Source organism: Anthonomus grandis, chromosome 1 (genome assembly GCF_022605725.1).
Source record: "Anthonomus grandis grandis chromosome 1, icAntGran1.3, whole genome shotgun sequence".
Taxonomy (NCBI): Eukaryota; Metazoa; Arthropoda; class Insecta; order Coleoptera; family Curculionidae; genus Anthonomus; species Anthonomus grandis.
In genome coordinates, this window is record NC_065546.1 from 12135495 (window position 1) to 12161299 (window position 25805).

Below are 25805 nucleotides of genomic sequence, written 5' to 3' on the forward strand. Positions count from 1 at the left end.
TTATTAACTGGTAAGAGGAGGGTGGTTTATATTCGCAATTGCGCATCTCATTATTTAGAATACTCGATTATTGCGAAATATCCCTATAAACCTTATAAAAAACATGTGGTTTCAACATGACGAGGCACCTCCACATTTTCGTGCAAACGTGCGCCAGTATTTAGATCAGCGTTTTCCCCAACGATGGATTGTAAGAGGAGGAATCATTACCTGGCCCGCGCGTTCCGATAATCCCAACCCCCTAGATTTTTTCTTTGGGATTATCTGAAAAGTTTGGTCTACGAAACACCTGTACCTAATGAGGAAGTTCCCCTTTAATAAAATATCAAGCATTGTTTTAAATAAAATATGATAAGATACTCTATAATGAAGTCGATATTTAACATTAAATAAATGTAAATAAAGTATATTAGAATTACGAGACAGTTTTACCACAAGCCCAAACTCTTTATTTTTACTCTCGACACGTGTTTCGCTAACGATCTTAGAATCTTCGGAAGAAGATTAAAACTCAGTTTTTTTAAGTCTCTCGAAGATGCTAACATCATTAGCAAAACACGTGTCAAGATTAAAAATAAAGAGTTTTGGTTTGGTGTTTCGTAATTTGAGTGTCACACCAAAGGTTCCAACCATAGAATTATAAATTATATTAAGAAAAAGGGTATTAGCATGGCAACGCCGCTCGATCGGATTGTTGATGCCCCGATATAAAGAATCATTACCAGTGACGTCGTCAGAAATATTTATGTACGTAATAAATATTTATGAATGATAAAATATGGTTTAAACATAAATAATATCACAATTTCTAAACTATTTATGTATTTTTTAACGCACTTCATTAAAGTAAAGATCTTACCTAATAAAAAGGAATTTTATTATAATTATAATAATTATTTAAGATTTCTTAATAATTTATGCTCAAAGATAAAAAAAAATCCAAAATTTTATTTTATTAAACAAAAATCAGCTTTACATCACTTATTTTATATCTAATCACATATATACATAGATCCAAAAGTTTTGCATCACCCTAAAATTTCCGAAAAAGTTTTTTTATCGGTAAAAGTAGATTAGAAACTTATTAATTTATTGATTTGATTAGTTTTAATTAGAGAAACAATTCAAATAAAAAAACTTTATTACTCTTAAGATTTTTTTTTAAATGCTTATTTTTTAGTACAAATTAAAATTCACAAGTTTTTCGAATCAAAATTCTAGAAAACGTTTTAATATTGTGTATCTTTTCCAGCTCTATCGTTTATGGAAGCTTGGAGACGCCTGCTTATACTGTCCATGAAATTGAAGATATGCTGTGCAGAAATATTGTGCTATTGTTCCCGAGCAGCATGAACAAATTCTTGTATAGTTCTAGATCTGCAAGAGAGTCACAACAACAGGATCAAAAACATGATGGTTCTATCGCGGTAACAGCAAGGGAAAAAGCCAACTTACTGGGTAAACTCTTCGCGTCCAATTCTACTCTGCACTCGCAAGGCAAAACACCGCCATATTTGCCATGGGTGAATTCATCGATGGGAGAAATTTCGTCGTCGTTCGAATTATAAATAAAATTCTTACAAGCGTAGACACCAACAAAGCTACTGGACCCGATGGAATTCCAGCCCCAATACTAAAACGTTGTGCAGACGAATTGACTCCTCCCTTATGTAGACTGTTCACGGCATCGTATAAGCAGGGCCAATTTCCAACAAGCTGGAAAACTGCTCGAGTGCAAGCTGTACCCAAAAGGGTAAGAAGACGATGCTCTCCAATTACCGCCCGATTGCACTAGTTCCAGTAATATCGAAGATTATGGAGAAAGCAGTCAACCAACAACTGTTAAGATATCTGGAATCATCTGGACTAATCAGCGATCATCAATACGGCTTCCGAAAGCTTAGATCCACCGGCGATCTTCTGGCCTACGTCACACACTTGTTGGCGGACGCCATGGAGAAGCACGGCGAGTCCCGCTCAGTCGCTCTTGACATTTCCAAGGCATTTGACAGAGTGTGGCATGAGGGACTACTAACCAAGCTCTCCTCAATCGGCATACAAAACTCATTATTGAATTGGATCAAAAGTTTTCTTGAACAACGAACAATCCAAGTAGCCGTCGATGGATAGCTCTCCGACAAATTTAACATTAACGCAGGAGTCCTTCAAGGATGCATTCTATCCCCCACCCTTTTCTTGGTATATATCAACGATTTGCTAGGAACCACTGTCAATCCAATCTACAGCTTTGCGGACGATAGCACACTTATTTCCACATTTAAGTCCGCCAAACCAACGACAACCGCAAGTTCTCAGAATCTTAGGCAGCAACAAGTAGCTTCAACCAACAACGATATTAGAGCAATCTTGGAGTGAGGCGATAACAATTTGGTCAATTTTAACGCTAAAAAAACGCAGGCTGCAGTATTTACGATGAAGACTAACCTTGGTGGCCCGGAGCTGGTTATGGCAGGGAAAACATTGCCAATGAAATCATCTTTACATCTTCTAGGAGTCGAGGTCACCAACAGTGTGTCTTGGCATGACCACGTTGCCGAGGTCGCCAGGGCGGCTTCCAAAAAACTCGGAGTGCTTTTCAAAACGAAAAAACTGTATACACCAGAACAGCTGCTGACTCTTTATAAGGCTCAAATACGCCCTTCCCTCGAGTATTGCTCGCATGTCTGGAGCTCTGCACCCAAGCATAGTTTAAACCTGCTGGATTCTATACAGAAGAGAGCTATTCGTCTTATCGACAAATCAGAACTGACAAAGAGTCTGGATAGTCTGAAGCACAGGAGAAAGGTCGCTGATCTCTGTTTATTCTACCGTTATTATCACGGTAAGTGCTCCTCCGAGCTGGCAGGCCTGATTTCACCCAGGGCTGTTCCGGCAAGAAGGACGCATCTAGCAGTTGCGGCTCATCAACATCGAGTCCACCTGCCTACTCCAAGGACGTCGCTGTATCGGGACTCATTCATCTGGAGAACATCTTCTTTGTGGAACGGGCTTCCACCTCACATATTTCCCGACGCATACAACCTACAGCGATTCAAGATAAATGCCCACAAATATCTTCGCGCAAGCACCACTCCAAGAGTGACATAGGACTTTCCTCTTGTGCTTGTTTACCATGAAAAAAAAATGGGCCTGGAATCTCCATCATGTATCTGTCACTTGCCTTGCATCTGTCATTGTGCTTTGAATATAATATTATATTAGAATATATAATAATATTAGAATAGCCATGTGCTCTTGTGTCCACTTTAGTCAATGAACTTTGTGCTCAGTATTAGCATCCGCAATGTAGAGACTGATCAATAACACCTCTACCAAAGGACAAAGCGCTCCAAAAAATTTTGCTCGTGACGTCACGCGTTTGGGCCATGCACTTCGGGTTGATTTTCAGGTGAATTCGGCTGTTGACGCTGCCGTTGTTCGTCCACGGAAGGCTGCCTGCAACGCTGCCAGACTTTGCAGATTGCCGTGAACTTTAGGATGCTCTATTACTATCATAAAATAATTAAATCTATATCTTTAACTCTTTTTATAATTTAAACTTCCATTTTTTCAAATTTTATCATTTATCTAATACCTTATTACTTGCCAATAGGAGTTCTTTCTATATAAATCTGACAACGGCGCATCTACTAGTTGTGCCACCTGATGAAACAAGATGTTAGGTTATTTATATTATTCATGTTGTGTCGTTGCCGGTATTTCTGACGAGATCCGTAGTAAACATTAGCTCATTTTTGTGTTTTTTTCCAAAATCGGAACTGTTATATAACATTGCATTTCCGCGAAATGTGTATGTTATATTTATGTAAACTCTTCGCGTACTTTTAAATCGCAAAATCGTATTTTCGGACTAGAAAAATCCTCGGAAAAACCGGTTCTCCGGCGCGCCGGCCGGGCGGCGCCGCGGTTTTATTTGTTTATATCAGACTTTAATACTTTATAGTTCGTGTTTAATTTAATGTTTTTCTCCTAGTTCGGCTTGTAGTTAATACCAGAGTGTAATTATGCCTCAAAAGTGTTGTGTTCCGGGTTGTAACGGAAACTATAAAAACGGACCTAAAGTGCATGTCTTCGGTTTTCCCAAGGATATAAATCTAAGGCGAAAATGGGTAAAAGCCATACACAGAGATGACTTTGAGCCTAGATGATTTATATGCAATACTTAAAGCAATAGACCTTACTATTATTACCCTGCCTTTGGAGGAAAATGTTACCAATAATGACAACCTCAACTTAAATCCAAATACTGCTACCGAGACTGCTACCAATACCCTTGGCAATACTATTCTCGATCATGTCAAACCATCAAATGACATAAATAAAATGAAACGTGTGTTCGATTTTGTGTCAAACATACTAAAAAGTGTTAAAAACATTGAAGACAACAAAATAGTGCATGCTTTAGATTTTATTTGTGAACAATTAGCTTTGCTTACAACTGCAAAGGAAACCTTTCCTTTGTACAGATATTCGAGTAGTACAATAATTTTGACTTCCATAATCTATACTATTAGTCCACATGCGTACAAGTATTTAAGAGATTATGGATCTCTAATTTTACCACATCCTCAAACCATAATGGGTATTTGTAACAAACACATGACCGATCCCCACATAGATGAAAAAAAAATGTTTTTAACTTATGCCCGAAATGTGTTTAGTTTACTAAAGGATCATGGGAGATTTGTGACACTACTTTTTGATGAAATTCATATTGACCCTTACATGGACTATAAAGGCGGTAATATCACTGGAACATCAGTCAATAATAACTCTCTAGCTTCCTCGGCATTTACTTTTATGATTACAAGTGTGTGTTCCAGCTTTAAGGAAGTAGTTCACATAGCTCCCATCTCCAAAATTACATCAGACATACTTCATAATTTTATTAAGACAATTATTGAAAATTTAGAGGAGATTGGGTACATATTTTTTTTTTATAAGTGATAATAATGCCATCATTAATGGGAAAGCCATGAGTCATTTTTCATCTGCAGACCAACTTAGCATTGTTTATCCTCATCCCATAGATAATCAGAGACCATTATTTTACCTATTTGACACAGTTCACTTACTTAAATGTGTATTTAATAATTGGCTTAACTCTAAACCAGACCAAAAATTTTATTTTCCTGATTTTGACACTTTGAAGAAAAAATGTGCTTCTTTTTCTGCAATTAAAAAATTACATGAACTGGAGTATGATAAGCTTTTTAAGCTTTTAAAGTCAATATATGTATTTATGTGTATATAATAACATTTTTTACTACTTGATGGTATAAAAAAATTATTATAGATACCTAAATACATATGTTGAATTTTGGCGCAGATGTAGGGGAGTTGGGAGTCTGCATTTAATATTACACCATAATATTTAACCTGACATTCAACCAGAACTGAAACATACCTTTGAATGTTTCCTGAACTCTATTTTATTCCTAGCATTTTTTAAAATAAGCCAAATATTGAGATATTAGCATATGAAATCCCTTGGTTTTTAAAAATCGGTGGCCCACATCGATGACGTCACGCGCCAAGCACTAAGGCCTTGTCTTTGAGTGGGTGTTGGACTGATACATGAACTCCCAAGCATCAGTCATCACGCATATCTCTTTGTAATGCTGGTATTGAGATAGTTGGGTTTCTTCTGATGGTTGTGAAGTGAATATAACGATTCCGATGTTGATTAGTTACACGCTTTCTATTGCTTCTCGGTCTATCATAAATATAATTTTTGATATAATGATTCCGAGTGCGAGACACATCACTTTAACGAACCCCAGCACTATTATCCAAAATATCTCCATAAATGCCGAATGTGAACACAAAGCCGCTTGACATTTCGGGTATCACGCAGAAGCTCAAGCTTGCGGTGTTGCCATTCCAAATTTTTTAAAAGCGGTTTTAAGGAATAACAGAGAATTCCTCTTTTTTATTTTCATTACAAAATCCAACACAAATAAGTTAAATTAACATCATTGAATGTTGTAACAGATAGCTGAAAATTTCCTCTTTTTCAAATGTGTATAAACTTGTGTGTAAAACAGAGAATTGGTAAATATTTCTGTAAACAATTACAACCCCTTGCTCCTGAGCACATGTTGAACTCAAAAAAGGTGTTATTTTTTACTGATTCTAGTCTTTCAATGTTCTAAGAATTCAGTTAATGTGCAAAATAATAGAATAATAAAAACAAAAAAATAACATAAATACATTAATAAATATTATATAGAGTTTAACTGCCCAGTATTCTTAAAAAATTATAGTTGATTGCGATAAAGAAATACCATATAAAATGTTAATTTAAAAAATATATATTAAAATATGTATAAAATACATACCTCTGGGGCTTCGCCAACAATCCATTTGCAATCAGGGCTGAAAGCTTCAGGACCGTTACAAAGTTTATCTAAAACAGCACTTCCCAAGGTTGGTACCCTATGAAGTAACTGTTCTAATAAAACGTGAAAATGATCCCAATCTTCTGGCAATTGACGGTCTTTAGAACTTACTAAAATACAAGATATTAGATATTACAGAGGTATTGCTATGAAATATAAGAAATTCATGTTTTTCATGATAGAAATAATATAAAATGGGTTTATTATGTTAGTTTATAAAATATTTGTTTCATCACTAGACTTTGCGTTATGTCAATACGGTGTGACCCTTAGTTTGGTGCTCTCTAAATTGGTTTTGATTTGTATTTATTTAATACAGATATTTGGAATTTTGAGGAAGCTGCCTGAACAGACCTAAATACAGGGCGTTTTTTTTAATGCGGTACATAGGATTTTACATGTTAAAAAGGCAAGTGCATGTTAGGCACATTTCTACTGTAGTTATAAAAATGGACACAGGCCAAGTTTGGGCTCTTAGCAGCATACTACTCCCAGCTCTTAGAATAAAAATGCTTAAATTTATTCTAAAAATTAATTTAAAAATCGACTCTTTTGAAATACCCCGTACAATACATGACCACCGGCTACATACATTCATTAGTTGTCAAATGTTTTGACATAACAACAAATAAAAGCTCAATTTTTTAAAATTATTTATTAAAAAATTACTCTTGTTTATACGATTGGAGTAAGATTGAAGATTGTATCAGTCTCATACCAGGAAATGGCAAATGTATTTACTGGCTTTTATATCCAGATCGCCCAGTTCTACGCAAATCAATTAGAAAGTATGTAGTAGAAAGATTATTAATAAGTAATAAAAAGACTTCTTTTAAGAGTAAACAAAAAACCTTCGTCAAATTTACGGTCCTTAAAAGAATGTGATGTAATTTGTTCCTGAAGTAGCTGCTTAAAAGCATTAAAATACAAATTATTAATTTAATTTCTTTATTTTTTTTATATGGATTTATTTTTACTAAAATGAAATGCTTATTTTGTTAAATAAATTTCGTTTTTGACATCATTTAAGTCACCTTTTTGACATTGTCAACGTAATAATATAATAGCTGGTATTAAATCAATATACACGGCTATGAAAAAGTGTTTGTTTTCTAAGATTAAATTTGATTTTTCTGAAAATCTAGCAAGTTTAGAAGAAGAAACTAAAGCTTGTTACGTTTCTAGAGACCTAAACTTTGCCTATGTGAATTTTGGTCTGCATAGGCTTAGTAAAAATAAACTTAACATGCACTTGAAATTTTACCATGTAAAATCCTATGTACCGCATTAAAAAAAACGCACTGTATATTCTTCAATCACATATTAGAATCAATGAAATATCAACAATATGTTTTTTTATATTTTAATATGAAGAGTATAATGCAATCAAATTATTATATATCACATAATAAAAAAAGAAACATTATCATCAGCATCATTCCTGCAAGCCTGACATTCCTGCAGTATGATCTAAAGAGATGTACAAACAACTGGATACAAAGAGCTTAAGACAGGGAAACGCTATAATATAAAAAAAATTAGAAATTTGTATCAGCCAAACATTCAGAAACGAATGCATGGATAGATATGTGCTTTACAACCCAAAGTTAACTGGTTTCACATCGGCAGATAGGATATAATAACAGTGAACGACGTTTTACAGGATATCAAAGAATCCGGATAATATGTGAGGACAAAATGTTATAAATAGTGACGAGTTACGGATTCCCAGACAAAACTGAGCAGAGAAGAGTGAAACAGTGATTGTAGGACCCACAGGGATCTGATCACACAGATGGATCAAACACCGACGAAGGCGTAACAGCTGTTTTTTTTCAGAAAAACTAAATCCCAAAGCACTTGTTAACCTTAGGATTATATCTAAGCTAGTATGGAACTACCTAGTGGAACAAAATAATCTAAGGAAACAATTATATGACAAAAAATAACAAAACATGTATATACAGGAACACAGCTTAATGAACTTGCTAGAAACGAATCTGCTAGTCCGTTTATTGGATCAGAGCCTGGATTGAGTGACAAAGAATACCCCAGGCACAAATATAATACAGGGGTACAACCTGGGTTAAGAGAAAACACCAAATTCACTGAACATAAATAACTTAAGAAACAAGAAACTGTCCAACACCAACCATAAACTCCGCTTCTGCGGTACTGTGTCGCAGGAGACAACAAATATTTGGGAAATTCACACAGACTTCGAAAAACTAAATACCACAGCAGCAAAAAAAATGTTAAGCTGGTTAAAATAGACAGATAATGGGTTGAGATTTGAATAAGAAAGTTGGAAAACCCTTGTGAAGGAAAACAATTTGTATGTACTTAAATAATCAACTTTTTATAAATTAAATTATAAACTAGGCTTCCCTACCTATCTAAAAAAAAAGTGGATCCCTCTGCGTAAAAAGAAACAATCCTAAATAAAAATTTATATTGAAATTTAAATTTATATTCTTTATGAAAAGTAAGAAATGTTATTTTCTTAAATCACAAAGCAGTTTTACCACTAACCAAAACTATTTATTTTAATCTTGCCACGTCGATGGTTCGCAATGATAACGACACAACTCCAGATGTGTTTTTTACATTAGTAATATATTATTATTTATTTGCAGAGTACGCAATTATGTCGTTCTACCAAACGGAAAACTGCATCGTCTACTCCACCTAGGGGCGTTTGTCCACCACCGCCGTCACCGAACCGTCAACGAGAACGAGATAATTTCGGGCCGATTTTAAATTAACGTGACGGCTAACGTCTGTCCACCGCAACCAATCTCGCGGGTTCAGTTTCAGCTCTGTAGCTGTCGTGCGTCGAAGTTGTGGTTTTTAAATAATAAAACAAACCAGAAGAATGGCTAGATTGAACCGACGACAACTTCTTCTTTTGTTTTTGTACGTTAGAAGGCGTAGGCGATGCAAAGCATTTTGGATTCATCCGCTTATTCGTGAACGGTACATCACTGGGGCGTTTTATGTACTTCATGTGAAATTGCGGCAGCATGATGAGAAATTCTTTAACTACTATAGAATTCTACGACTACGTTTGATTATATCCTGTATCATATTAAAGATAGCATCACACTCCAAAACACAAACTATAGGGCATGCATACCATCAACTGAAATGCTTGCTGTAACGTTGAGGTAGGTATCTAGTAGTACAGTACTGTATACCGCCGCAATTACTACATAATACTAAATTATAGTTAGTAAGCAAAGGCTTTGTGTATTTTCATATACTTGATTTAATATTAGTGTACCTATATAGTAAGGCAGGTAGTCATCTATAAATATTAATTGAAAGTAATTATCTCGTTATGTGGTAGAAAAATCTTGCGAAAGTAATTCGGTGAAAGATTGTACAACAACGTTAGCATCTTCCTGGGACGAACACTGTGGGGTTACTTGCTGGAATGAAAAACGAGGTTTCTTGCTGGGGTGAAGTGAGTTGGATGAATTGCGGGGGTGAAAACTGCTGAGTATCTTGCTGAGGTGAAAAAGCTTGGAGGTCACCAATATCTGTAGAAGCGATAGTATTTGACGAAGACGAAAGCCTACGGTTTTTAAATTTGCGAAGTAGTTGCATAACTTCAATTCTAAATTTAAACTTATCATCTTCGTTCAATTGTTTCACGGTTGGCAGGAGAGATATCATGAATGCACGGTCGTCGTCAATTAATTCGGACTCCACGGGTTTTACCTGTATAGCTTTCAGTATTTCTTCATCGACCGTATTTAGTCTTTTTGTTCCCCTTCGATTTGTGGATGTAAATGTACTGGATGATGAAGGTATTGATTGGTCTAGGTTACTCGTGAGTGACTGTTGGCTTTCGGGACGAATTTTTTTGATTTGGTATACTTGATTCAGTTTCGTCGGGTGTTACAATCTTGAGTAGAAATTGTAGGTTATCACTGTAAATATATTTCTTTTTGGCGGCTTGTCCTGACTTAGTTTTCAGCGATTTGATAAAGGTGTGTCGAATGTTACACCATTTGCTCATCACAGCACTTGCTGAAACAAAATTTAACAATCAATTTTTATTACAGATACCTGGCTAGTGGAAATACATTCACCGATATGGCCTACACCTACCAACTAGGTATATAAGCAGAATAGTGACTCAAGTATGTGACCAAATATGGATTATTTTAAGTGGTGAATACTTAGCAACTCCCACTACTGAGCGGTGGTTATTAATAGCAGAAGGATTTAAACAAAAAGCTAATTTCCCAAACTGCATCGGTTCTGTCGATGGAAAGCATATTCGAATTGAAAATTCCTTAAATCTGGCATAATGAACTTTAATTATAAAGGATATTTTTCAATTGTACTTCTAGCAGTAGATGATTCCGATTACAGATTCGTGTATGTTGATATCGGTTCCTATGGTAAAGACTGTGACTGGCAATTTTTCAGCGCACAAATTTTTATCAACTGCTCACTGTAGACAGCTTGAATATACCTCCACCTGTTTTACTGCACCTGTCTCAGAATAGAAGAATGCCACATGTTTTAGTAGGTGATGAAGCTAGCGAAGATACGTTGAATATGCATTCGGCATAATGGCCAACAAATAGCGAATATTTCATCGTTCTTTAAATGTGGGAAAAAAACTTTGCAAATCCATAGTTAAGGCATGCGTCGTGTTACATAATATTGGTCGTGAAAAAGATGGGTGCCGAACTGAGGATATGTCTATCGTGCACGGTGGGTTGACCGATTTACCTAGGGCAGGAAATATACAGCGCGGTGGGCGTACCGTAAATGACATAAGAAATACCTTTTCTGAATATTTTGTTAGCCCAGAAGGCTCTTTGCCTTGGCAGATGAATAAGATCTAAACTTGTAGCATAAATAATAAAACTAACTTGTACTTACTAATTTCGTCTTTGATTTTCGGATCCATACTTTCAAAGTTCGGCTTTAAAAAAACGCACACATCGTGCCATGCATTCTTTCGCATAATTTTATCTTTGGACACATCCTTGGATTTATCCCACAAGCATTCTTTACTTTCTACAGCTTCTATTTAAGAATAAATCTCGTATTTAATTTTTTTGGCCATTTTTAATCCATTGTTTTATGGTATGCTAGGCTAAATGACAAATAAAATAATACCCGGTCGAACGGCACGGTATGACTGAAGTATATGGACAAGATCACACATGATTTGTATTGCTGGCACATCTGCTCGTCAAAATCTCGGTCCTCGTTTTAGCGGTCGCGCCGAACTACTCGAAATTTCGACGGCCGGGATGACGGCGCTAGAATGCATGGACAGGTGGCCATAGTAAATGCAAGTATCGCTAGTTCGGCCCGTTCTCGGTGACGGCGGTGGTGGACAAATGCCCTAACACTTCGCGAATAGTGGCATAAGTCAAAAAAGTACAATTAACAGTGACCAGTTCACACATGGTCCTCCGGTAAAACTGGGTCGCATGCGTGCGTTGAGATGCGTATGTACGTGTTTGATTTTTGACGGACTTTAAGTGTCTAATGAAAAAAATGTAGAAATACAAATTTATTGTAAGCAATTTTTTTGGTATAGAAAAAGATTACATTTATTTGGTCATTACCATGAATTTAACCAACTTTGGTTGCTAGTAAATGGCAATACTCTGTGGAGCCTTTAGAATTATGTTCCAGAAACTGGAAATGCAAGAAATATAACACCAACAAAACAGATAAAATTAAAATATACTTGGAGTTGAACCCAAATGGTAAATATTCACCTTTTTTTGTGAACCAACTAAATGACGCGAGTTTGTTTTAGATAATCAACAAATTGTTGACCAGTTAAGGAAATGCACCGTCTCATTATAGAATTCGACCGAAAAAAATGTCATTGCAAAGTTCTTGTGAAGAAAGTTCAAAGGGATATTCATCCACATTTAATTTGTCTATATCAGAAAATACGGACGATGATGGCAGAGACTATCTTTTATCAGAGCACAACGACAGTAGCTGTAGTGAATCAGCTAAAAAAATAATTAAGCAGCTGCTGCTAGAAAAAGAAAAATCCTATCAAATACCTGGAAAACTTCACTTGCAAAACGCTGGAGAAACAGTCGAAAAAGATACATTTCACGAAGTAAACGAAAGGAAGTTATTGGTACATTTTGGAAAATGAGTGATCTGCAGAGATAGCGAGAGTTTGTCTGTCATTACATGCAAGCTGCTAATGCACTCGCCTGTACTGATACAAGTACAGGCGTATTAAGCATTAAAAGAAAACTCTTGTTAAAAACAAAATACTGCATTTTATTTTATGATAATGAATTGAGAGTTTGTAGAGTTTTTTAAAAATACGTTAAAGGTGGTTTAGTGTTACTAGATCGGTTTTTAAAGAAAAGCTTAGGAAAAAAAGTTGAATTCTTAGTTTTAAACGACGAGATATCTAATATTAAAGAGCATATTAATTCCATACGTAGGATGGACAGTCATTATTATCACACAGACTGAAAATAAGTATAGTCCGGGGAATCTGTACCATATTTCATGAAAAAAAAAATTGCAACCCGCAAACGAATGACTGGATATGGTAAAAGGGTTCATAAGAAACACAAAAAAAATAAATTCATACCTGGGGTAGTTGCGGGGTGGTTTTGCGGGGGTGAAAACTGAAAAAAACAGCTGGAGCATTTTTCTATCGCCATTTCCGGCGAAAGTTGACGCCCAAATGAAAAGTGCTTAATGGCAAAGTTGTAGACAATATAAAAATCTATAATTTTTGTAAAGGGCACTTTTGAACATAACCTCAAAATGTTCAAGATGAATGCAAAAATTGCGAAATTTTTTTTTTTTTCGTTTTTTATTTTTTATTTATCCAAAAATTATGCAATTTTCATATTTCAATTTGGTATAAATATACCCTTTAGTATCCTAAATAATCTCTATTTTTTTCAGTACTATACAATAACAATTTTTCAAGAAATTCAAGTTTTTCAAAAAAATTACTTTTTTTTTAAACGAAATTTGTCCTTCAGAGAATTGTCCTAGGAAGTTCATATGGGGCTCATTTTTTTTGTTTTTATTTCTACTTTTTAATAAAATAAAGAAAGGTTATACTTCCCATTTAAAAATAAGCCAAAAAATGCAAAAAACTGAAATTTTTTTTTTGCAACAATGAACTTTTTAATAATTGTTAATAATTTACTAACTATTTTTAAAATGTCAAAAAAGTAATAGCACCACTAGATTCTACGAAAAAAAATACATAAGAAAATATATATTTCATCATGTAAAGTTCAATAGATTGTTTTATACAGTAGACAATTCAACTGTACCCCCCAGTATATATCACGTGCCTCGACGCGTATTTTGTATATTACACTAAATCAGCCAGAGAAATTGATGTCGCTTTATAATTTTCGAAGGGTAGAATCGATTTTTCGAACTTACCAATTCCAAATCGATTTTATGAAACAAAATTTGGCTACTTTTTGATCGAAATCAGCGGTTTTTACATATTTCCATAAAAAATATTTAATGAAGTATGAAATAATTGTACAAAATTGATTAAAATTTTACAAAATTGCTGAAAATTTATTGCAGTATTTGATTTTATGAATACATTATACATTTTATTATACAATATTTTATTATATAAGAAAACATAATACAATATTTTATGATACAAGAAAATATAATATCATATTTTATGATACAAGAAAATTTTTTACAATATGTACAGTTTATATAATACGACGTATTGTTTTATTGATTTATTAGTCTTTTTTTTTATTTACATGCTGTGAAACTTGTTCATGGTCGGACTCTCCAGTACAATCTGGTTCTTCAGCGTTTTCCGCATCTTTATAATCGCTGATATCAGAGTCTTCACATTCTTCTTCATTTTCGGCGTCTAATGAGATTCTTGGAAGTTCAAACTCATTTAAAATCTCTTCCGAATCACTGCAATCTTCCTCTATTTCATCGATATTGAAGCAGTTTCCTGTATCTTGGCAATTAGTGCACAATGATGTGTACGATAGCCCATGCTTCCTACACCCACATCGATTTGTACTGCAATTACCTTTGCAGGTGCAAAATATTTTTTTGAGTAACTCTTCGGGTATCATCGCTGAAATTCAATATCAATTGCTGAAAGTAACATGTTTAAAAATTCAGCAACTGGAGTAACTGAATATAACAAGCAGATCGTCATTGTAGGCCAAGATGTTGATCTTTTAGTTTTATTGCATCAATTCAATTATTTAAACAATGCACCGATCTACTTTTTGAAAGTAGGTGCAGGAAAAGTAAATGATGCAATTTATTCATCAAAAAGTTTTAAATTCCAGCACTACCAATCTATTATTGCTTTTATTCATTGTTTTACTGGCTGCGATTCAACATCTGGGTTCGCAGGGAAAGGCAAAAAAAACAGTGGAAGCGCTCATGAACTCTCCGAACTTGGCTGAATTAGCAAAGCCATTTTATGAGCCTGATTCTCATCCAACTGTAATAGCTCACAATGGTTGTAATATGATTGCACATATTTACAATTACACTAAAGGAAAAGCAACTTTGAACGATTTGAGATTTCAGCCTTGAGAAATCTTAACTGCTAAATCTACATTCAAATTAGAAAAGTTACCACCAACAATTGGAGCAGCTACACAGCATTGTTTCAGAGTATATCATCAACTTCAAATGTGGCTTGGTAACAACTTAAGTGCAACCATGTGGGGATGGAAAGAGTCACTCGTGAATAATAGTACAATTCTTATGCCTCGATACACAAGCGACACGATGATACCCGAAGAGTTACTCAAAAAAATATTTTGCACCTGCAAAGGTAATTGCAGTACAAATCGATGTGGGTGTAGGAAGCATGGGCTATCGTGCACATCATTGTGCACTAATTGCCAAGATACAGACAACTGCTCCAATATCGATGAAATAGAGGAAGATTGCAGTGATTCGGAAGAGATTTTAAATGAGTTTGAACTTCCAAGAATCTCATTAGACCCCGAAAATGAAGAAGAATGTGAAGACTCTGATATCAGCGATTATGAAGATGCGGAAAACACTGAAGAACCAGATTGTACTGGAGAGTCCGACCATGAACAAGTTTCACAGCATGTAAATAAAAAAAAAGACTAATAAATCAATAAAACAATACGTCGTATTATATAAACTGTACATAATGTAAAAAATTTTCTTGTATCATAAAATGTATAATGTATTCATAAAATCAAATACTGCAATAAATTTTCAGCAATTTTGTAAAATTTTAATCAATTTTGTACAATTATTTCATACTTCATTAAATATTTTTTATGGAAATATGTAAAAACCGCTGATTTCGATCAAAAAGTAGCCAAATTTTGTTTAATAAAATCGATTTGGAATTGGTAAGTTCGAAAAATCGATTCTACCCTTCGAAAATTATAAAGCGACATCGATTTCTCTGGCTGATTTAGTGTAATATACAGAATACGCGTCCAGGCACGGGATACATACTGGGGGGTAAGCTTGAATTGTCTCCTGCATAAAACAATCTATTGAACTTTACATGATATAATATATATTTTCTTATGTATTTTTTTTCGTAGAATCTAGTGGTATTATTACTTTTTTGACATTTAAAAAATTTTTAGTAAATTATTAACAATTAATAAAAAATTCATTGTTGCAAAAAAAATTTTTTCAGTTTTTTGCATTTTTTGGCTTATTTTCAAATGGGAAGTATAACCTTTCTTTATTTTATTAAAAAGTAGAAATAAAAACAAAAAAAATGAGCCCCATATGAACTTTCTAGGACAATTCTCTGAAGGACAAATTTCGTTTTTCGTTTTTCGAAAAACTTGAATTACTTGAAAAATTGTTATTGTATAGTAATGAAAAAAATAGAGCTTATTTAGGATACTAAAGGGTATATTTATACCAAGTTTTATGAAAATTGCATAATTTTTGGATAAATGAAAAATAAAAAACGAAAAAAAAAATTTCGCAATTTTTGCAATTATCTTGAACATTTTGAGGTTATGTTCAAAAGTGCCTTCTACAAAAATTATAGATTTTCATATTATCTACAACTTTGCCATTAAGCACTTTTTATTTGAGCGTCAACTTTCGCCGGAAATAGCGATAGAAAAATGCTCCAGCTGTTTTTTTCAGTTTTCACCCCCGCAAAACCACCCCGCAACTACCCCAGGTGTGAATTAATTTTTTTTATGTTTCTTATGAACCCCTTTACCACATCCAGTCGTTCGTTTGCGGGTTGCAATTTTTTTGTTAAAAAGTACAGATTCCCCGGACTAGTATACATCGAGGTATAAATACGTATACAATAAGGATTTTTCTTCCAACCTTTGGAAATCACAGAACCAGCCAATTACCAAGTGTATGTTAAAGTATTTAATAATGAATACAATATTTCATTTTAGCTGCCTAAGAAGGACCAGTTCGAGGACTGTGTTCTATATGAAAATACCCTAGGAGGAGAAAATCAAGTGTTGGAAATAAAATATCAGGAACAGCAAAAAGAAAAAACGCTCTGAAGAGAAGTGAAGAAAGAGACAAAGAAAAGCGAACACGGTTTGAAATTACAGTTCTAGTGTACGATCTTCAAGATCTATTACAATACCCTAAAGAAGACACGTCGACTTTTTATTACTTTTCAAAAATAAATGCTTTTAATTTTACAATTTGTGACTTGCATCCACCAACAATGTTCAGTGTTATGCATGGGATGAGTCACAAGCAAAAAGAGAGAGTAATGAGATTGTAACTTGCATTTGAATGTAACAACTGGAAGAAGAAGTTGAGAAAGGTAACAAAAGTATTAATGGGATGTTCTATTCCGACAACTGTTGCGGATATTGACATAGCTGTACTTCGAATCGAAAAGAATTGTCTCCAAAAAATGCTCATCCTAAATTACGAAATACTAGATACAATAATGCTACTGCAGATGAGTAGCAGTTGTATGGTTAGATAGGTTTAGACCAGAAGAAGAATTAAGGACCTCTTACGTTGGTGGATAAAAAAATACCTAAGTCTTATGCAGCATTTTATAAGTGCCCCTAAGCTAACCAAAACAAAACTCTCTAAATAAAAGTTACAAAAATTGCTAAGACTGTCAGTTTAACAATAATTTTTTTTTTTCTAAATTGAGTTTTTATCTAGTTTAATACTGCTAAAATTTTCTCTATTGTTTATTTTATTACAACACATAAATGTATAAAGTGAACCATCATAATATAGAATACCGACATAACTCGAAAAATCCTAACTTTTGAAGTTAGAAAGAGCCAACAACATAAATAACCACACAAAAGATATAAATTATTTGAAAGTTTATCACGTTTCTATAAAGTAATATCAAAACAAATATTAAAAACTTTATTTTTACCTTTTAACAAAAAACAATCCTTGAGTTGTGTCATTATCATTGAGGACCATCGACGTGTATCGCTAACGATGTTACCATCTTCGGAAGAAGCTTAAAACGAAACTAACATGAGTTACAAGTGGCTTTATATTAGTTATGGTTTAGTTTTAATCTTCCTCCGACGATGTCCATCGATTCCATCGTTAGCGAAACACGTGTCGAGGGTAAAATATAGAGTTTTGGTTAGTGGTGATAGCTGTTCTATGATTTGAGTATCACGGTTCCAACATACTGTTATAAGTCAAATATGTAAGAATTAAGAATTTTTGGTAGAACTACAATGACAATTTTGAATTTAAAGTATATTAAAAAATTATAAAGTTTTACTTTGCGAAGGATTCGAACCCGTGATTTCTGCTTTCTTCTGCTTTTTGATGGTTAAGTTTATTTAATTCGAAAATCCTCTTCGTCAATTTATTTTTGGGTAGTTGTTAAAAGTCACTTTCCACTGCAATTATTTCTGTATCAAGCTATTATTGATAACCTTGAGAATATAAAAAGTTATTTATATCCAAAGGTTTTGGTTTTCTTTGTCTTTTTTTAATATTAGTTATTTTGGTAAATTTACCTAAGAAACTCTAAAAACTAAAAGTTATTATTAAATGTATAAATTACCTGGAATTTTACCATCTTCATACGCTGGCTTTGCAATGGGCTCAAATCCACCCGCTAGTAATTTACCATTGTTCTCTCTAAAGTAGACATGACCATCTTGATCCCTTACCACTAATAAATTCATATTTTAAACCAACATAATTTACATTTGTATATTCTTCAGGGGTTAGCTATTTTACAAACCTGGAGTCATAGGATCTAAGCCAGGTATAGGCTTAGTATGCAGATAATAATGTTCCACTGCATGTAAAGGCACTTTAACATACGGTTCCGAGAGTTGTCCTATACCTCTGGCCCAAAAACCTGCGCAGTTTACAAAATATTCACAGTCTACTGGTCCTAATTCAGTTTCTACTGACGAAACTGTGCCATTAGTTTGCTTTACTTTTGTTAGGCGGCAGTTTTCAACCAACGTAACACCTAAGTGTAGATCAACTTAGTTATACATTGTAAGAAAACTGAATTAAAAAATACTTACCCATATTCTTAGCCTCAGTTATTAATGACATACAGGTATCATATGGATCAGCTACCCCATCTCCTGGTATCCAAAGACCCCCATACAAATCATCCACATTAAGCAGTGGACATTTAGCCTGACACTGATCAGGTGTTAAAACCTCACAATCTATTTTCCACGCTCTACATTGGATAATATAATAAATTATAGTAATTTTAAAATTTACCATATCTAAATTAAAGAAGAAGATATTTGAAAGTTATAAACAAGGTAACCTTTAAAAATCATTTGAAGAGTAGCGGAGAAGGGATCACGTTGTTACAAAATTCATTCCCGTAACTTATTTTTTCAATAGTGTATCTTTCAGACGAAGCTTATTACTTAGTTGAGTTAGTATCAATAATAATATATTAAAAACATATCAAATGGGTTTGTAATTATGATTTTATTTTGCAAATTGTAAGAACTTGCCCCTCCACAGGGTAAATTGTTACAGTCAATGGGGTAAGATGTTATAGGACAAACTAAGGTAGAGAAATAACTAAATGACGTGGAATTGGTAAATTCCATTCCAAATTGTGGAATAACTAAATGACGGCGTCCTGTGTTTTTCGATTTGAGTTTCTGCAGTTGTTGTAGGTTCCAATTCCACTGTTGTGTTATTAATTTCCGGCAATGGCCTGTTTGTTACTTCTGCTGGCAAGAATTCATCATCTTGAAATACGTCTCTATTGTAGGGCCAAATTCCAGTTACATTAAACCCCTTTTGTATGTTGTGAGGTGAAACACCAAGGGAAAACGAATCTTTTAAAACGGTAGGTATATCATAGATGCTCATGACTTTACCTGGGTTAGATCTTAACCATCCATCTGCAGTACTATTAAAATATCTTTTAAGTGGGCCAAACATAGTCCTATCAAGGGGCTGAAGCTTATGGGATGTATGTGGCGGGAAACTGACAAGGACGACTGCATTTGCTTTGCAAAAATTCAATACGGGGATCGACAAATGGGAGTCATGATTATCTAAAACCATCAATACAGGTTTCTCTTTGCTGCATCGGACAAACTGGACGAAATGTTTCATAAACAATAAAAAATTTTCGCAAGTCATCCATCCGGAGGAATGTGATGCGCCAACGCAACCTGGGGGTCCATTTGCTACCATAAAATCCTTGAATTTCTTTCGTGGGAATATTAAAAACGGAGGAAAAAAGTTGCCATTTGCGTTGACTGTTAATGCCATGGTTACAAGTTGACCTCTTTCCCCAGAAGTGATGGCCCCTACTTGCTTAGTTCCTTTTTTGCTATGATTTTTGTAGGCCTTTGGACAGTAGTAAGTCCAGTCTCGTCCATATTATAGACATCTTGAAGCTGGAATTTATATTTATCGTAAACTTGGCCAAGGTTATTGAAAAATTGTAACACATTATGGCGATTAAAGGCAGTAGCACGGCCTATGCTAGTAGCCTTAGGTGTCCTGACTGACAAGGTCTGGTGCCTTTTTAAAAACCCAAATAGCCAGTCCTTTGACGCTATATTCTTTTCCTTCCAGTTATCGGGAATAGATATATTATTTGCCGTTGCAAACTGGAAAGCAAGCTTCCGTAAATCAGATGTAGTGAGCCCATAATAAATTTTAGCAGAATGCTCGATGTATTCCACAAGTTCTTTTTCCTCTGCATCGTTGAATATTTTTCTGTGTTTAGCGTAACCGACTAAGCGTTTATTAGTGTCGGTATTAATGGTAGTTACCGCAGACTTTCTTTTAATATAACGATGTAAAGTCATAAAATTTACTGCATATCAAGCAGCAGCGTCCCTAATTGACACTTTTTCCTGTAACACCAATTGTGCCGCCCTCTCAAATTGTTCGGTTGGAATATCCCCTCTCGTGGTTTTCTTGACATACGTGCGCACCATATTTACATATCTGAAAACAACAAAAAACCATTTATAGAGAAGTGTAAATATTTAATTCCCCTCTAAAAAAATACATGGGGAAGGTTGTTACAGTAACAACTCGGTAATTGTAACAACTATCCCCTCGAGAACGAAATGAGCTTAGATACACAATTTTCGGTAAATATCGGGAATAAGTTAAAAGCAAATATGCACGAATTAGGAGGAATACATAGGCTTTGAATCTGTATAATAATCATATTTATACTACTTACCAATTTTGCACAATTAAGCACAAAAGTAGGCACACACCGGTACAATTTTGCATCCAAAAACACATTAAACACAATATTAACGTAAAGCATGTGACGCCCAAGTATCCACGTTGGCACATAGATGGCGGGTCGGTAGGGCCAAGTTCCAGCAAAATATAGGCTAGCTGTGTTAGTTGCCTACCTTGTAAAATTTTACCGTAACAACTTGCCCCCGTAACAACGTCCCTCTCCCGTCTCCTTCTCCCCTATACGTGAAAACTATTAGGTACTTACTTATTCTTTAAAATTGTCTACCTGAGGAGCATTATTTAGTACCCAGATAAATGAAAATATTGATGATAGTAGTGGAAAGACTTCCATTTAAAAATACTACATACATGGGAAATATTACACTGAAAGAAGTAAGAAGGGCAATAAATACTACTTAGATTCATATGTCAAGAAAAAAATCAAGACTCCTCTTGATTTTTTTTCTTGACAACCTGGAGTCTTTATACCAGAGAACCTGTCTGATTCAGATGAAATAAACAGTTATTTTGCTTCCTTTTTCCAAAATATTTCTGATTGCAGTGAATGGGTACGTTTCCAAAAGACACACAAGTTTCCTAATGGTTTATTTGAGTTACATCACCCATATTATCAATTGTTGCCTTGCAGGTGATCACTTCCCAGATATATGGAAAAAGTCAATTGGAAAGCCTTTAAGGAAAGTAGATACTGTCAATAATCGTCAAAAATTTTTGAAAATCTTTTGTATTCAGAAATTGATAACTGCTTTCTTTCTAATAACATTATTCCTATTCCTACTACATTTCACAAATGTTGATATGAAGCTCTATCATCATTAAGAAATTTATATTGTAAATTATTCAAGGTATTTTTGGCCTGTTAATTCGTGATTCTCGGTACGGATCAGGGAACGAGAGAAATGGTAAAATAATATCAAATGTCAAATAAAACATTGCAAACGATTTAAGCGGATTTTTGTTGACTAACCTGTCCTCAGGGCGGTATCTTAAAATGTTTAAATCAGATCTTGTTGTTTTGCATAAAATAGCATTACTTTTACTTTATCAGTCATTACTTTTTAAACTTGATGTGCCTTAAAAACCCAACTTTAGTTTCAGTATTACTTTTGAGCATTATCTGATTTTTGCGGACCAACCTTTTTCCAACTGACAAATACTTTAAAAATGAAAATAGGCAGATAATAACATTTAGTGAAGAACATAATACCACTTGTAGAAGTAAGAGAAAAGGCAAATATTAGGTCTTCATCTAATGTAGTGTAGTAATGGTGACTTTGACAATGGTAATCCCAAAGCTGAAAAGTGATTCTTGACACTTCTCTTTTCCCCTTTTTTATATGACATATGTTATAAAAACATATGTCATATAAAATTTAATTTCAATAAATAAAATACATAGTGCTCTACATAACCACAATAAAAATCATATTGTCAAAGCAGCGTTTGAACTCAAAATTTTCACCCAACTTTAAATTGTTATAGCTAATTAAAAAAACGAGGTAAACAATTCTTCAATATCCTTATGGCATCGAAGAATATAAGAATGCACTCACTAAGAGAGAATTACTGTTCTCAATGAAGTATTGACTTGAAGTTGGAATTAATATCTTATACATGACTACTTTTAGCTTTTTTTTTAATTTAATTTTTATAAGTGTTTTTTTTTTTGACAAAACTATTAAATTCTATTTTCTACTCAAACAAATAAAACTTATATTTCTTCGTTCTCGGATTCCATTACTTACACAGACTGGGCCTTCATCCTTCTAAAAGTGACCAATCTATCCCTGGTTCGAGCAATATTCAGACTGCCGCATTGCTTCCATCCTGTAGGCAATCCTTTACTTTGTAGTTCTTTATAAAGGGCCACACTAGCCTTTGTAAGAGTGACTTGGGATATGCTTGGTTTGAAAACTCCCATTAGACCTGATGAGTGCCATGTTGTCCCACCACCCATACTTAAATAAGAAAAATTTTTTTATAATAAATTTATAAACTTGCTTTCAAATAAAATGATTGTCTTGAAAAAATTAATACAAAATATTGATTTTTTGCAAAAGTAGATAGCTCTTTCGCTTTGAAAACTAGTAAAATATGAAATAAAAATTATTGATGTTTGGCTGACAGAATCAAACCAGACCATCACTGTTTGTAAATTATTAATGCACAAATAACCATATTTATATGTAGTAACAAAGTTGTTATACAGGGTGCTACAGAATAAGATGCTGATCCTTAAGGGTATTAATCCTTAGGTGATTTTACGAAGAAATTTACGAATAAAGCAATGTCCTAAACCCCTTTACTTTTAAACTACAGGGTGTTAAATTCTTAAGAAAAAACTGTTTCTTCATCATAACTTTTTAAAATTTCTAGATGTATTTATGAAATTTAGCACACACCTTCTGAGTACTTTAGCCATTTTTTTATGTAGATTTTTTTAAATTTTGACATTGGCGTCCCTAGAGGAACGAAGACTAAATATTCTAAAAAAATATTATGTACGCCACTGCTTTTCTGTAAAATAAAAACTATTTTTATAATCCGCATTAATTTTAGGTCAAATTTAATTTTTGTTGATTTTTTTTCATCCGACCTGCGATTACCGCGGAAAAAAATTAAAATTTTTTTATCCACGATCAATTTATTATACAGTAAAAAACATTTATTCAATTAATAAACATATGTAAAAGCATAAGTATATGTACATTATTTTACCATTACAGTATAACAACTCTAATTCTAGAAGACTAGCTGTACTTTAATATTAAATTGTTTTTAAAAATTTTCATACAGTCTCCTAAATTTAGTTCTAAGGGTGACAATTTTCAACACTCTGTAGCCGAAAAGTTAAGGAGTTTAGGACACAGCTTTATTTGAACTTTTCTTCTTAAAATTACCTAAGGACTAACACCTTTAAGGATCAGCATCTTATTCTGTAACACCCTATACAGTATGTGCAGAGTATTGGGTCAAATGCTGCAGGTATTGATGGCATAACATTTTTTGCATGTGATAATATTACATATAACTCATATTGTCAACAGTTGTCTCGAACATCGTCATTTCCCAAATTGCTGGAAAGAATCTCTTGTTACCCCACTACCTAAAAAACATGATCCTGTCAGTTTTACAGATTTGAGGCCTGTTAGTCTGCTTCCTGTAATATCAAAAGTTCTGGAAAGAGTGGTTCATGTTCAGATCACTGATTACTTTAATACAAATGGCTTTTTTCCTGTGCATCAATCGGGCTTTAGAGCTAGTCATAGTACAACAGCTGCACTTCTAAATATTACTGACGACATTGTAAAAATTCAAGATAGGCAAATGGCTGCTATATTGATTTTGATAGACTACTCTAAAGCCTTTGATGTTATTGATCATGAGTTGATGTGTGCCAAGCTATCCTATTATGGTTTTGGGAAGGTTGAAATACTGTTCTTTAGGTCATATTTAACAGGTCGAAGGCAGGTAGTTAGGATAGGTGGTGAGACATCGCAGAGTAGAAACATTATTTCGGGAGTGCCACAAGGCTCCATATTTGGCCTTTTGTTGTATGTTATTTATACTGCAGATATGTTTTCTATTGTATCAACGCACATGCAAGCATATGCGGATGATACACCATTATTATTTCAGTTTAATCTAGACATTTTGGTTGACTTTTGCTAACTGCGGTAAAAATTTGGGTTTGTGTATAGATGTACAGCTTAATTTTGAACAACATTTAAAATCTTTACTATAAAGAAGTTATGTGAGAATGAAGGTTTTATATGCTAGCAGACACCTTTTAAATTTTAAAACCAGAAAAAAATTGTGTGAGTCACTTATTATGTCTATTTATTCGTATTGTTTCATAGTATATTATCCATTCTTACATGTTGTAAATAAAAAACGGATACAATACGTTCAGAATACATGCTGTAGATTTGTTTATAAATTAAGAAAATTTGATCATGTCTCAGAAAATATAAAATAGTTGGGTTGGCTTAAGTGTCATAACTGGTATAATTTTAACTTGACTCTATTTTCTAGAAAACTAAATATGTCTCAACAGACAGTATATTTGTTTAAAAAACTAATTTATAGGGAGGCTGTGCATATTCGCTTTTTGCGAGATAAAAATTATTTAACAATGCCACAACATAGAACTTCTTTTTTTAAAAAGAGCGTCAGTTATAATTGTGTTAACTTATATAATAACTTACCTCTTCAATTTAAGGTATGCAATACTGGTTATTTAAGGTCTAAGTACAAGAGGTATTTATTAGATATGCAGTAGATTTTAGAACTTTTTTAGTGACAGATATATTGTATGTATATACGTACTACATTGTTATATTGTTATGGTTGGTTAAAACTGTTTTATCCTCAGTGTTATCTCTTAAAAGCATTCTATTGGACTTTCTCTGTTAACATTTAAAGATCGTGAACTTAATGTCCAGAGAATTGGTTGAGTGGAAGAATGGCCAGGAGGCTAAACTTCGCCAGTTGCGCTATTCTTGCGCATATGATGTGAGTGTACATTTTCATATGTTTTTGCATTGTACGTGCAAAGAAATTCTTGAATTAAGGCGTTATTTATTTATTTATTTATTAAAGCAGACCGACATTACAGAAATATGACTATTTAGAAGACTGCTTCTGAATAGTTCTGTCTGCATGTGCGCATATTTT

General features: G+C 33.8%; 1 protein-coding gene across 1 annotated transcript in view; it reads right to left on the reverse strand.

The window, feature by feature from the left end:
- Positions 1-25805, reverse strand: part of LOC126734992 (pyruvate dehydrogenase phosphatase regulatory subunit, mitochondrial) — a 65593-nt gene that overhangs the window by 33458 nt on the left and 6330 nt on the right. The window contains exons 3-7 of the mRNA XM_050438859.1: positions 22874-23086; positions 18941-19104; positions 18646-18882; positions 18463-18573; positions 6363-6532 (exon numbers count right to left, since the gene is read on the reverse strand). Of these exons, the coding sequence (XP_050294816.1) occupies positions 6363-6532; positions 18463-18573; positions 18646-18882; positions 18941-19104; positions 22874-23086 (895 nt within the window). The remainder of the gene's footprint in view (positions 1-6362; positions 6533-18462; positions 18574-18645; positions 18883-18940; positions 19105-22873; positions 23087-25805) is intronic.